The 14088-nt window shown below is 38.2% G+C and overlaps 1 protein-coding gene across 1 annotated transcript; it reads left to right on the top strand.

Moving 5' to 3' along the window:
• Positions 13121–13957, top strand: LOC107607791. The gene is made up of 2 exons (XM_016309694.1): positions 13121–13547; positions 13887–13957. The coding sequence occupies exons 1-2, from the start codon at positions 13121–13123 to the stop codon at positions 13955–13957; spliced, it is 498 nt and encodes a 165-aa protein (XP_016165180.1).

The following is a 14088-nucleotide window of genomic DNA, read 5'->3' as shown; positions in this document are numbered from 1 at the left end:
TAACAAAGAATAACACAGCTTAGTAATAAGGGGAGCATTCAGTACAAGAAAGACTCAGATTCAAATAAATCACATGGTCTCTTAGTTTTAGGTCTTTTTTTCAAACACAGTCTAACTGCTTGTTAAATAGTTTGCATAAAACTCATCTCGTCTTTATTTACGGGTAATATAAGGCAAAACTTTCTTCATTCTAAACAGAATTATTCTATGTATTATTAACTAATATCACTAGATTTGATTTATTAAAACTATAAAATAATTTTATATAACAAATTATTAATTAAACTCATTCTAAAACGTAAGCAAAATAAATTAATTTTCTAGGCGATCAATATAGATCCATGATTTATACAACAATCAAACAAAATATAGAACTTGTGAATTGTGATAAAAGGGAATAAAAAAGTAGGGCCCACATCATGTTGGCTTGCTTGCCTCCATTGTATTTTAACAAAATATGGACCTACGGAGACTAATCCCAATTCCAAGCTGGGCAGATAAAAAACCTGTCCGGATCTCATACAATTAATTTCAACCCGTACCCAAAGTCTTCTTTTAGTCTTTTTGGGTCTTCTCTCTCTCATCAAGCAAGCATATACGCCAACAATAAAGAACGACGGCTTGGCACTGGCAACTTCAGAACGGCGAAGACGAGAAGATTAGTATCTCCTGATTATACAACCAAAAATTGTCACGTGGCATCTTCTAATTTCTCTTAAATTAGAAATGTTCCCAGTATTTTTTCAATTGCAAATCCATTTGCTTAACAACATTCTTCATCCAATTTTAACTGGTCTTCTCCCTGTGTCTGGTCGAAAGCAAAGCAATCTAACCATTATTATACATATTATTTATGGTGTTTTTTGCTCTGTAATTCTGCTTGAAGCTTTACTTACGCAAATAATAAAAAAAATGCAGTCTCCAGGTCATTTCACGCATTTCCTTTTTCGATTTTCATCGAAGCCATACCCTCTACCATTAACGAAGTTGCTTAACCCTTTGCTCTCTGCCACTATTGATGTTTCACTGGCTTACTATTGCATCAGCTCTTTCAATTTCCTGTAAGCAACTACTGCTCATTTTTTTTTACCTTGCTCCTATGATTAGAGAGTAGATTTGTTTATAATTCTGTGCTAATATTCAAGCAAAAAATTGATGAATTGCTTCATTTTTTTTACATGTATATTACATCTTTCATGAATTTCTGGATATTATAAATTCATTAAATTTTTTTTAGCAATATTTTCTTGCACATTACATGTTTGATGAATTACTTTGTATTATGAAAGTTCGATAGTGGAGCTTACTGGTTCAACATACTACAATAATTGTTGAATTATTTTACTTTTTTTTCCTTGCACATTACGTGTTTGATAAAATGTATTGTTGAATATGATAATATCTTATTTGAATGCAATAATCATGATTTATAAATATAATAATCTTGCAAATTACACTTATCATATTACGAAAATCGTAATTTTGTAAAATAGCAGTCACAGATTAAATCTTATCTATTTTTTAGGTGACTATCCATATTTACTTTGTATTATGAATGATTAATTATGTTCATCATATTACTTTCTTTTAAGTGTTTATCTTATTCATTTAAGAGAATGTTGACCCTCCATAAAATGATTTTATTTGCTTCTCAATGGCAACAGCTTCTTCATTTATTCCGAAAAATGAAGATTGTTTATAACAAAAAAATAATCATTCTATTTATTAGAGACACATCAATTATTATGACTATGAGAAGTGCTTTGATAGAAAGAAAGAGAAATGGGGCAGCTGGTATAACAACTCAACTAGCAAAATGGAAGCAATTAACGCCCCTGGAATGACAACAAATATATAGGAAGAAAGGCACCAAGGAAATGGCATGGAAGTTGTAAGTTTTGACCCTCTTTCCTTCTGAAATTGTCCTTCTCTTGCTAATTCGTACTCTTAGCCATTCTGACCAATTCTCCCTTCTTCTCTGCTGCAGAAAGCTCTCCCTTTCTCAACTCTACCTTTCAATTCTATTATCTGTCATGTGAATTGGTTCATTTCTCTAGTTGTTGAACCTTTATACTACCCTCATACTTTCTTCATTCAAATTAATTGCTGAATTGCCTGCATAGTTATATCAACTGGTGCACTCATTGAGATTTTCATGGCCGACAATACTTGGCTACAAACAATGCAAGCCGCTATCAACAAACTATCTGAACGCTCCGAGGCCCACCAGGAACAACTTGCTGCCATCAATCAATCCCTGGCTTCACTCCAGGCCCATGCCGCTCAACGTGCGGAGGCATTGGTGTCGGCAAATCAGCTGCACTCGATCTTCGCCCCCACGACACGTGAAGCTTAAGTTTCCCCGTTTCTCCGGCGGCGATGATGTTCTCCAGTGGATCTATCGAGCAGACCATTTCTTCAAGATCCACGACATCCCGGAGGACCAAAAGGTTGACCTCGCTACCGTGAGCCTAGAAGGCATGGCTCTGTCCTGGTTTCAATTGCTCGAAAGAACAAGCCCGATCCAAGATTGGTTCACCTTATCCACCGTGATGCAGATCCAGTTCGGCCCGTCCCAATTCGACAACCCCCGCGAGGATTTGCTGAAGTTGAAACAATCCTCCACATTCACCACATACTTCGACACCTTCACTGATCTTGCCGCAAGGGCATACGGTATGGATGATGCTCTTCTTCTTGACTGCTTTGTCAGTGGGTTACACCCAGATCTGAAACGCGAAGTCAGATCGCGTTCACCGAATTCATTGTTACAGGCGGTCGCCCTGGCCAAGTTATTCGACGAGAAGTTCTTGCCAGCCTTATCCAGATCTCGAACCCCAGCCACGCCTTTCCTCACCCACTCCCAGAAACCCCCTTTCACTTCGGCGAGCAAAGCCCACGCGGACACCCCAACCCCAACCCCAACCCCACGCACGCCTTCAGCACCCCCGCTCCTCCCAACCCTGGCCAAATCAAATCCCCTCCGTAAACTCTCCCCCGTCGAGATTTAATTTCGCCGTGACAAGGGTTTGTGCTTTACTTGCGACGAAAAATTCTCTCCCTCCCACAAATGCTCTTCCAAACACTACTTCATCATCCAGTCAGTGGAGGAACTCCCACCGGACCAAGACTCGCCAGAGGAGCCCCTTAGCCCACCCGTTTCCACCCCTGACCAGGATTCCACTGTGGAGGAACCTCACCACTTATCCTTTAATGCTCTGTCAGGAGTACCCTCTAGGAAGTTGATTCGGTTCACTGGCTCTATTGCAGGGAAACAACTTCGGATTCTCATGGATGGCGGCAGTTCTGACAACTTCATCCACCCTGACCTCTCAACTATGCTTGCTCTCCCCATCTTTGCGGCCCCAAAATTTACAGTGGAGGTCGGCAACGGTGCCTTACTACACTGTGAAGGTGAAGTGCGCAATATTCCAGTCACTATCCAGGGTCACACTCTCTATATCTCAGCTTTTGTGCTGCCAACTGCTTCAAAGGAGTTAGTTTTGGGTGACAATTGGTTGGAGACACTAGATACTCACTTGGTCAACTACAAAGATAAATTCATCACATTCTTGGCTGGGGATCGGTTAGTCACCCTACAAGGTGAGAAGTGGCAAGGTCCAACCCAGGCTTACTTTAGCCAATTCGGGCGTCTCCTCTCTGTGTCTGTTATTGCTGAATTATACACTCTTCAAGCCCAGCCGCCCAAGACCCCTGTTCCTTCTCCATTGGATTTTCCCTCCACCATGCCGCCTGAACTGGCCTCACTTCTAACCGACTTTGCTGCAGTGTTTCAGATCCCTCACGGCCTCCCGCCACCGCGTACCCATGACCATAGTATCACCCTATTTCCCAACTCCTCCCCGGTCAAAGTGCGCCCATACCGGTATCCACATAGCCAGAAACCCGAGATTGAGCGTATTGTGGCGGAGTTGGTGTCAGAAGGCGTGGTGTAGCATAGCACCAGCCCTTTTTCGTCCCCAGTCTTGTTAGTTAAGAAGAAAGACGGGACATGGCATTTTTGTATGGACCATCGGGCTCTCAACGCTGTGACCATAAAAGACTCCTTTGCTATGCCAACCATCGACGAGTTATTGGACGAGCTCTTTGGAGCGCAATTCTTCTCCAAATTGGACCTCCGATCGGGCTATCACCAAATCAGGGTCCGCGAAGATGATCGTCATAAGACAACTTTCCAGACGCACCAGGGATTATACGAATGGCTGGTAATGCCATTCAGGTTATCTAATTCACCGGCGACCTTCCAAAGCCTCATGAATTCCATTTTTGCGGCGGTCTTAAGGAAGTTTGTGCTAGTCTTCTTCGACGATATACTCGTCTATAGTCCTGATTGGGATTCTCATTTGCAACACTTGAAGCATGTCTTGTCCATTCTTCAGGAGAACACCCTCTTCGCTAAGTTGTCAAAGTGTTCGTTTGGGCAGTAGAGCATTGATTACTTGGGACATGTAGTATCCAGAAATGGGGTCCAGGTGGACGGTTCAAAGGTCACAGCTATCAGGGAATGGCCTGTGCCATCCTCAGTGAAGCAACTTCGTGCATTCTTGGGCCTTGCTAGTTACTATAGAAAGTTCATCCGCCAATTTGCAACCTTGGCTACGCCACTCACAGATTTACTAAAGAAGGACGCCTTCACTTGGTCTGCGGCCACCAACGACGCCTTCATCAACCTTAAATATGCACTGACAACAGCGCTAGTGCTGGCACTACGGAATTTCTCGAAACCCTTTGTGTTGGAAACTAATACTTCGGGGACCGGAATTGGTGCTATCCTCAGCCAAGCCAACTACCCTATTGCATATTTCTCCCGAAAACTCCCTACTTCCAACCAAAACTGGTCAGCTTACGGTCGGGAGATGCATGCCATCATTTTGGCTGTGGCCAAGTTCCACCACTACCTTCTCGGCAATAGGTTTATTATTCGAACAGATCATAAAAGCTTGCGGGAGCTGCAACAACAGACCATTCAAACTCCAGAGCAACAACGGTGGATGTCAAAGCTATTGGGCTATAATTTTTCAATAGAATATAAGAAAGGGTCCAAGAATCAGGGTGCAGATGGTTTATCTCATGCCTTTATGTCTTTGACTACTATGGAGAGTGAGTTGATGGCTCAAATCCGACAGGGCCTAAGGGATTTTGACCCCAAATCAGAATTATCTGAGTCAGCGGTATCCTCAGACCGGCTGTGCAACAGGCAATGGCTCTGGTATTGGGACAACCGCATTATCATCCCAGCCAATTCTCCATTGGTGAAATACATTATGCGGCACTTCCACGATTCACCGTTAGGTGGACATGCGGGTATTCAGAAAACCTTGGCTAGAATTGCAAGTCAATTCTTTTGGAAACACATGGCAACTTCTATCAAGGAATACATCTCATCTTGTTCCATTTGCCAACAGGCAAAGTACTCCACCCGCCTAACCCCAGGCCTCTTAGTGCCTCTCCCCATTCCTTCCCATGTGTGGCAAGATATCTCCATGGACTTTATTACCGGTCTTCCCCCTTCTCATGGCTTTGCGACAATCATGGTGGTGGTCGATCGTCTCTCTAAATTTGCTTATTTTATTCTCCTTCCATCAGACTTCTTAGCTTCTAAGGTCGATGATGCTTTCATCAAGCACATCATTAGCATCCATGGGGTTCCTCAGTCCATCGTCTCCGACCGAGACAAGGTATTTACTTGCAAATTCTGGGAACACTTGTGCAATGCACATGGCATCAAGTTGGCTCAAAGCTCTGCTTGGCATCCGCAAACTGATGGTCAGACCGAGGTCCTCAATAAATGCCTCGAGATGTATCTACGCTGCTATACTCAGCAGAACCCAAAGGCTTGGTGCAATTTACTGCCTTGGGCGGCATTTAGTTATAATACCGCAGTCCACTCAGCTACAGGTATATCTCCATACAAGGCCCTATTCGGGAGAGATCTCCCTCCTCTTATTCATTACAATGTTGAGGCCACGGACCCACCAGCGGTAGAAGAACTCCTCCAGCAGCGTGACCATGTGCTGACAGCCCTTCGGAGCCATTTACAACGAGTACAAGCTCGCATGAAACTGAACGCTGATAAGAAGCGCAGCGAATTGGAGTTTCAAGTCGGTGATTTGGTTTATGTAAATCTCCAACCGTATCGACAACAATCGGTGGTGTTGCGCAGGAATAAAAAACTTAGCATGCGCTATTTTGGCCCATTTCCAATAACCACAAAAATCGGAAAAGTTGCATACAAGTTGCAGCTCCCGGCAACTGCTAAAATCCACCCAGTCTTCCATGTGTCATTGCTTAAGAAGTGTACCGGCAGACCCCCAGAATCCAGCATCCCTTCACCGTTGTTGCTGGATGGCCAGGGCCTCGAATTGCAGCCTCAACTAGTCTTAGGATACCGTATGGTCAAGAAGGATAACTGCTGGCATGAAAAGGTACTGATCAAGTGGCAAGCTTTGCCTGTGGAGGATGCCACTTGGAAATTTTATGAAGATATGAAGCAGATGCATCCCAACTTCGACCTTGAGGGCAAGGTCAATTTGAATGGGGAGACTGTTGATAGAAGGAAAGAGAAATGGGGCAGCTGGCATAACAACTCAACTAGCAAAATGGAAGCAATGAACGCCCCTGGAATGACAACAAATATATAGGAAGAAAGGCACCAAGGGAATGGCATGAAAGTTGTAAGCTCTGACCCTCTCTCCTTCTGAAATTACCCTTCTCTTGCTAATTCTTACTCTTGGCTATTCTGACCAATTCTCCCTTTTTCTCTGCTGCAGGAAGCTCTCCCTTTCTCAACTCTACCTCTCAATTCTGTTATCTGCCATGTGAATTGGTTCATTTCTCTAGTTGTTGAACCTTTATACTACCCTCATACTTTTTTCATTCAAATTAATTGTTGAATTGCCTGCATAGTTATATCATGCTTTTACAGGCATATGTGCAATTAGTTAGTTACTATCCACTTCTGAGAATAGTTCTTATTTCATTATATTATTTTATTCCTTTTCAATTTTCATGTATATAATTGTTATTTACTTTTTCATAGAATAATTATCATTAATTATATAAACAAGTAGTCAAATACAATTTACTTCAAATTAAAGAGTGTTATTGAATTAAAATAAGGAAAAGTCTCGGGGCCATCAATTTTTTAAAAAGTTGGCCAGCATTTAACCATAAAAAAAAATTGAATGATTCCACACCATTGGATTTAATCTCACATCATTAAAAACACTATTGATGGCCAATTGATGGTTACAAAACACAAAAGTTGCTGGCCTCCTAGCACTCCTCTTCCAATTTTCTGGACTTTAAAAAATATTTATGGTCATAGGTTTTGTAATCGTAAAAGGGCATAGATTCAGATCTTATTTTCATACCCTTTTTTATTTAGTATATTTTGATTTGCTAGTATTTATGATGTAGAATAAGTGTTTTATTTTCAACTCAAATCTTTCTTCGTTTTTTAAATTATTAAGACAGATTTTTTCTTCTTTTGGATTATGGAGGATATGTGATTTTTGATGCACTCTAATTTTAAAATGATTTACCAAAAAATATACCTTTTCTTAGTTGCTATAAAAGCCTAAGAGGTGTGCTAGAATTTACGTTTGCTCTTATTTTTTTACTAGAGAAAAAATGGTTAGGCAATATGATTTGTTGGAGATGATTGCACTGCCAAAAGAATGTTGGAAGATTCATGTCAGAGTAATCAGACTTCGGTCTTTACCGAGGTTTAAAGAGCCCAAATCCATTAGCTCCATTGAAATGATGTTGATGGATGAGCAGGTACTTCTAATTTTATTCATACACACAATTATTTCTCTGTTTTCATACACTTAGTCCCACGTTTGTATGATCTCACCCTCATAATTATCATAATTTCAACCTTAGCAGTTTCTGCTTTTCTTGGGATTATTCATTTAAAAATCGAACAAGAACAATTCCAGTTCTGTGTTTTCCTGCAAGAAAACATAAACTTTTCATCATAAAAAAAGATTTTGCAATAAAAAATAGATTTAATATATAGCTCATGTTGTATTCGGCCAATAAAGAGAGAGATTGGGGGGCTTTTAGCAAGATTTTTATAGACAGTTATATAAAATTATAAATTTTAGCTTGCAAAGACATGCACTAATGCCAAGATACATAATCACTAAATAATGCAGATTGGATATAAGAGTTTATGCCGACAAAAAATAACAAAGTTTGAGTCACTCTTGCTTTAACATTCTACAAAAAGCATAATGTATATCTTTGATAAGAAATAATAAGCACATCACAATAAAATTCAGAATCAGATTATTCCTTACTTCTTTGTTTATTATTCTCATCTTGAAGACTTAAATTTTCTCCTCCTGTATGGGTGACAACTAACAAGAGAAGTTTGTATTAGAAAAGTTTGTGCCAAGCATCCCCAGGTAGTATTGACTGTTGGGAACCAAGCAGTATAGCCTCCACTATTTTAACATTCAAAATTCTAGACTAAATCAATCACATTAAACAAAGATGCATATGGAAGGAAAAAAAGAAAAAAATAATAAGGGCATGACTAATGCATATGCATGATTCTCATTAATCTTAACCCTCTTCTACATCACACGTAATGTTCATGCATGATTGTCATCACATTTGTTCTTTTATAATTTTTATTGATTGTAGTTTTGAATGGTTATGATGATTCAATGTTGGATGTGGATATGGAAGATAATTTTATATCATCTTCAGAAATTTTAGACGGTATGTAAAAATTTTATCTGTATATATATTTGCATCTTTGTGTATATCATTGACTAAGTTGCATCGGTATGACAACTGAATATCTAAAGAGAGTTCATTCGGAAGATGTGTGGGATATAGGAAATCTTATTTATCAATGTCAACACTGTAAAGCATAGATGTGGTCTAAAGAAAGGCTTGCTAAATCCAAACAGTCGCCCCAACCAAAGTTTACATTATGTTTATGGAAGGAAAGATCAAGCTTCCTCTACTTTCTATGCCTCCTGATGAGCTCATTCAGCTTCATACTGGAAGAGATCAAAGAAGTATTCATTTTCTAAAAAATACAAGTACATTTAATTCAATATTTTGTTTTACATCAATGGTCAAAAAAATTGACCGTGGAGTGAACAATGGGACTGCTCCTCCAATTTTTAAGCTTGAAGGTCAAAACTACCATAGCATTGGTAGCTTACTTCCTCCAAATAGTCTGCGACCAATATTTGCCCAGCTATATATCTATGACACAGAAAATTAGATTGATAATCGGATAGGGGACACTTCAGTAATTTTTATGCAACCAGTCAAACATTTTAGTTATTTTTTATTTGTGAGAGAAAATAATATAAATTTTATTTTTTTTGTGCAGTTCCAATGAAGCTATAAATGAGCGGGATAGGAAAATTGTGGTAATATTAAGAAATATGCTAGACAAATATAATAGTTTGGCAAAGAGTTTTCGCTATGCAAGAGATAGGTACCAACAGGAAAATTGCACAAACATAAAGTTTAAGTTGATTAGTAAAAGGACTACAGATGGCAGGACCTACAACTTACCATCTGCATCTGAAGTGGCTGCATTAATGGTTGGCGATGTCGAACAACTAAGCAAAGATAGAGATATTATTATAGAGATTCAAACTAGAAAGCTCCAACAGATTGATGTTTTTCACCCATCTTATTTAGCCTTGCAATATCCATTGTTGTTTCTGTATGGGGAGGATGGATTTCGTTTGGGTATTGCAACATCAGATTCTATCTCTGCTAGGCCTGCAAAGAAAAACAAAACAATCACGTTGCGATAATTCTTTGCTTTTTGACTACAGAAAAAGACGGGTGAATCTCTGTTAATTCTGAGATCAAAGAGATTATTCCAACAGTTTCTGGTAGATGCCTACACAATAGTGAAATCAGAGAGGTTAAAATTCTTTAGGTGTAAACAACCATAGTTTAGGGTTGATAAATATAAATGTTTGGATGAAAGTCTTATAAACGGGGATGTAGATGCTGCAAGGCTTGGCAAAAAAAATCATTTTTCCCAGTACTTTTACCGGTGGACCTAGGTACATGATGAATAATTGTAAAGATGCATTTGTAATTTGTAATTTACAGATATGTAGGATATTCTAACTATTTTATCACTATGACCTGTAACCCTGAATGTGATGAGATAAAAAGAGAAGTGACTCCCATTGGATTGAAGGCAGAAGACCGTCCTGATATATTGTGTCGAATTTTCAAGATCAAGCTTGAAGGTTTGATTGATGATCTAAAAGAGGAAAAAATCATTGGCAAAATTTTGGGATGTAAGTCTGTGTTTATGCAACACCTTATTAAAATCTTGTGTTGTAATGTTTTGCTCATTTGTCTTTTTCAATTTTCAGATATTTGCACTATAGAGTTTCAAAAAAGAGGGCTTCCGGCCTTCCACATGAACATATTCTTTTATTCATGAGTAATGAGTTCAAGCCACAAACACCAGATGACATAGACAAACATATAATAGCTGAGATTCCTGATGAAAATGAAAGGCCAAATCTACATGGAGCTGTTCAAAATTACATGGTATATGGTCCATGTGGTCTGTACAACAAGAATTCACCTTGCATGAAGAATGGATCCTGTTCAAAGTTTTATCCCAAAGATTTTAGACAACGAACACTCATTGATGAAGCTGGATTTCCCAAATATAGGCGTACTGATAACGGTCGAACAGTGAAGAAAAAGGAATGTGTACTAGAAAGTAAGTTCATTGTTCCGTATAATCCAGAATTGTTGCTTAAGTTTGGATGCCACATAAATGTGGAATACACATGCCAAACAGGTTCTATTAAGCATCTATTTAAGTATATACACAAGGGTAATGACCGCGTAACAGCTACCCTATACAACGCTGGTGATCCGTCAGAAGCCACATAAGTTGTTGACGAAATTAGGAATTACTACGATTGTAGGTACATTTCGGCATGTGAGTCAGTCTGGCGTTTATTTGGATATGAAATTCAAGAGAAAAAATCATTTGTGATTAGACTTTCATTCCATTTGGAGGATGAGCAACCTGTGGTTTATAGTAAAACTTCTAATGTGAATGATATCGTCGAAAGAATAATATCTCATAAGTCCATGTTTTTGGGATGGATGGCGGCGAACATGTCATATCCCTATGGTCAAAGTCTGACTTATGCTGAGTTTCCAACCAAGTTTGTTTAGAAGGACGATACTTCAAAGTAGTTTCCTCAAAAGCAAGGCTTCACAATTGGAAGGTTGACTCATATACCTAAAGGTAATGACGAGTTTATATTCAATTTTGATCTTATATATTTGATGATTTAAATTTAAAATCTTAACAGCATGTACCCCACGTCCATTTTATTCGATTTATCTACACTAAAAAATAAATGTTCAAATAACTTTCAGCAGTTATAATCTGTAGATTATACAATTTTAGAATTGTTCTATATTTTTTAGAGAAATTAATCTTATGCGGATGTAGCTACATAATAATTGAAATCGCGTAGCCTAATCCATTTAGCAACTTAAAAGTGGGATTTTAACCAAGTTTTTTTGCAGTAAATACCGGAGAATATTACCAACGACTTCTCTTAAATACTCAAAGAGGATGAATGAATTTTCGAGATATAAGAGCAGTAGGAGGAACAATTTATGCTACGTATAGAGATGCATGCTTCGCCCTTGGACTCTTGCAAGATGACAGAGAATTCATGGATGCAATTAAGGAAGCAAGCTTGTGGGCCTCATGATCATATGTTAGGAGGTTATTTGTCATTCTATTAACATCTAACAATATCTCAAGACCAGAACATGTTTGGGATAGATGTTGGCATGAACTCTCAGATGATATTTTGTATCGATAGAGAGCCGTGATGAACATGAGGGGTGAGTTTTTATTAATTACAATTATAAAAGTTCATTATTGATCATTTTTAGTTTGATTAAATTTTTACAGTATCATATAATATGTAGAGTTAATCATATCAGATGATGAGATTAAGCAGTTGTGCTTAATGGATATAGACAAGATCTTACATTTCTTTGGGAAAACCTTGAAAGACTATCCTCCTATGCCTTTAGCAACTGAAGTTGATAGTTCTTTGTAACCGAAAGGGTTATCAGGGAAGAGCTAAACTTTAACAGGGATGATTTAAAGAAAAATGCCTCAAACATGTTAGCCATCGCAATACCTGAGCAAAAATATGCATTCGATAAAATTGTTACATCTATGTATTGTGATGAAGGAGGTTTTTTCTTTGTGTATGGTCATGGGAGTACTGAAAAAATATTTCTCTGAAACCTTATGTCTGCTAAGATTCGCTCAAGGGGTGATATTGTGTTAAACGTTGCTTCAAGTGGTATTGCATCTTTACTTCTTCCCAATGGAAGAACGGCACACTCAAGGTTCAAAATATCGCTCAATATAACTGAGGATTCTGTATGTAACATCAAACCTGGTTCCCTTCAAGCAATGCTGCTATTGAAAGCCAAACTTATAATTTGGGATGAGGCTCCAATGGGTAGTAGGTATTGCTATGAAGCGCTTGATAAATGCTTGGGTGAGATATCATGAGATTTTCTCCAACATATAACAAAGATTTTTTCTTTGGAGGAAAAGTGGTTGTACTAGGTGGAGACTTTAGACAAATTCTTCCTGTCATTCCACGAGGATCAAGACAAGATATCGTTCATTCAATCATGAATTCGTCTTACCTTTGAAAATTTTGTCAGGTGCTCTAACAAAAGACATGAAACTCTCTGTAGAGACGACTGCTTCAGATCAAGATGAGACAGAGCAATTTAATGAGTGATTATTGAAAGTTGGTGATGGTCTAATAGGTGACAATATGGATGGTGAATCTGATACATATCTTCCAAGAAATATTGTTATTCCTTCTTCGGACCAGGCATTTGATGAGTTGGTTCATTTTTCTTATCCAAATATTTTGGATAACATGTCCTCAAAGAACTTTTTCAAAGTAAGAACTATATTGGCTCCCACGCTGGACATCGTTAAAGAGGTCAACAAGACTATCATTCCTGGAGGAAAAAATTATATCTTAGTTCGGATTTGATTTGTATGGATGAAGGGAATATGGAGAGTCAACTAGACCTCTATGGTCCTGAATTACTGAATAGCATAAATTGCTCTGGTTTGCCTCCACATAAATTAATACTCAAGGTTGGTGTTCCGGTGATGTTACTGAGGAATATTGACCAATCCAGTGGTATTTGTAATAGTACAATGCTACAAGTTAGGAAACTTGGAAATCATGTCATAGAATGTGAAGTCTTAACGGGTAACAATATTGGTCATATTGCTTTGATTCCAAGAATGAATATGGTACCAACAAATGAAACCATCACAGTTAGATTCCAACGAAGACAATTTTCCAAAATAGTATCGTTTGCCATGACAATTAATAAGTCTCAAGAACAAACTTTATCTCATGTTGGATTGTATTTGTCCAAATCAGTTTTTACACATGGCCAACTATATGTGGCACTTTCAAGAGTTAAGAGTAAGAGAGGTTTAAAAATTTTACTTATGAATCACGTAAAAATGTCTGCAAATTTAATCATCAATGTTGTTTATAGAGAAATCTTTAAAAAAATAGGATTCTAATGTAAATATTTTAATTTTATTTTAAATTTTGTATCAATGTATAATTATTTTACTTTAAATACAAAATAAGATAAACTATAATTAAAGAATGAAAAATAAAGCAATTTGGACTTTCTGTTATTTTCCAAACATTTTTTTTTTATAGAAATGGTTTCATTAAAAAGTTGCTTCATAAACTGTTATACGTTGTTTTCATTGTTTCTCTTTCAATAATTTGCCGCCCAATTGCAACTAGTCTTGGCCCTCCAGCCTCCACACTCCACCCATTTGGTGGCTGCTCGAATTGCTACAAGAGATGACATCTAGCATGATGGCAGCCCCCCGTGATGGTGACGCCGGAAGGAGTTGGTGGTGGTGGAGGAGCCCGGCTAGCTAGGCAGCTATATTATCCATAAGAAGAAATAAATAAATAAAATTAAAATGATAAATAGAGGATG

This window comes from Arachis ipaensis, chromosome B07 (genome assembly GCF_000816755.2).
Source record: "Arachis ipaensis cultivar K30076 chromosome B07, Araip1.1, whole genome shotgun sequence".
Classification (NCBI taxonomy): domain Eukaryota; kingdom Viridiplantae; phylum Streptophyta; class Magnoliopsida; order Fabales; family Fabaceae; genus Arachis; species Arachis ipaensis.
The sequence above is the reverse complement of the archived record's forward strand: the minus strand, read 5'-3'. Positions and strand labels throughout refer to the sequence as shown.

Coding starts and splice junctions, on each gene's coding strand:
- LOC107607791 (XM_016309694.1), top strand. CDS start 13,121: ATGGAGAGTCAACTAGACCTCTATGGTCCTGAATTACTGAATAGCATA. Junction 13,548..13,886: donor GGCACTTTCAAGAGTTAAGA/GTAAGAGAGGTT, acceptor AATTGCAACTAG/TCTTGGCCCTCCAGCCTCCA.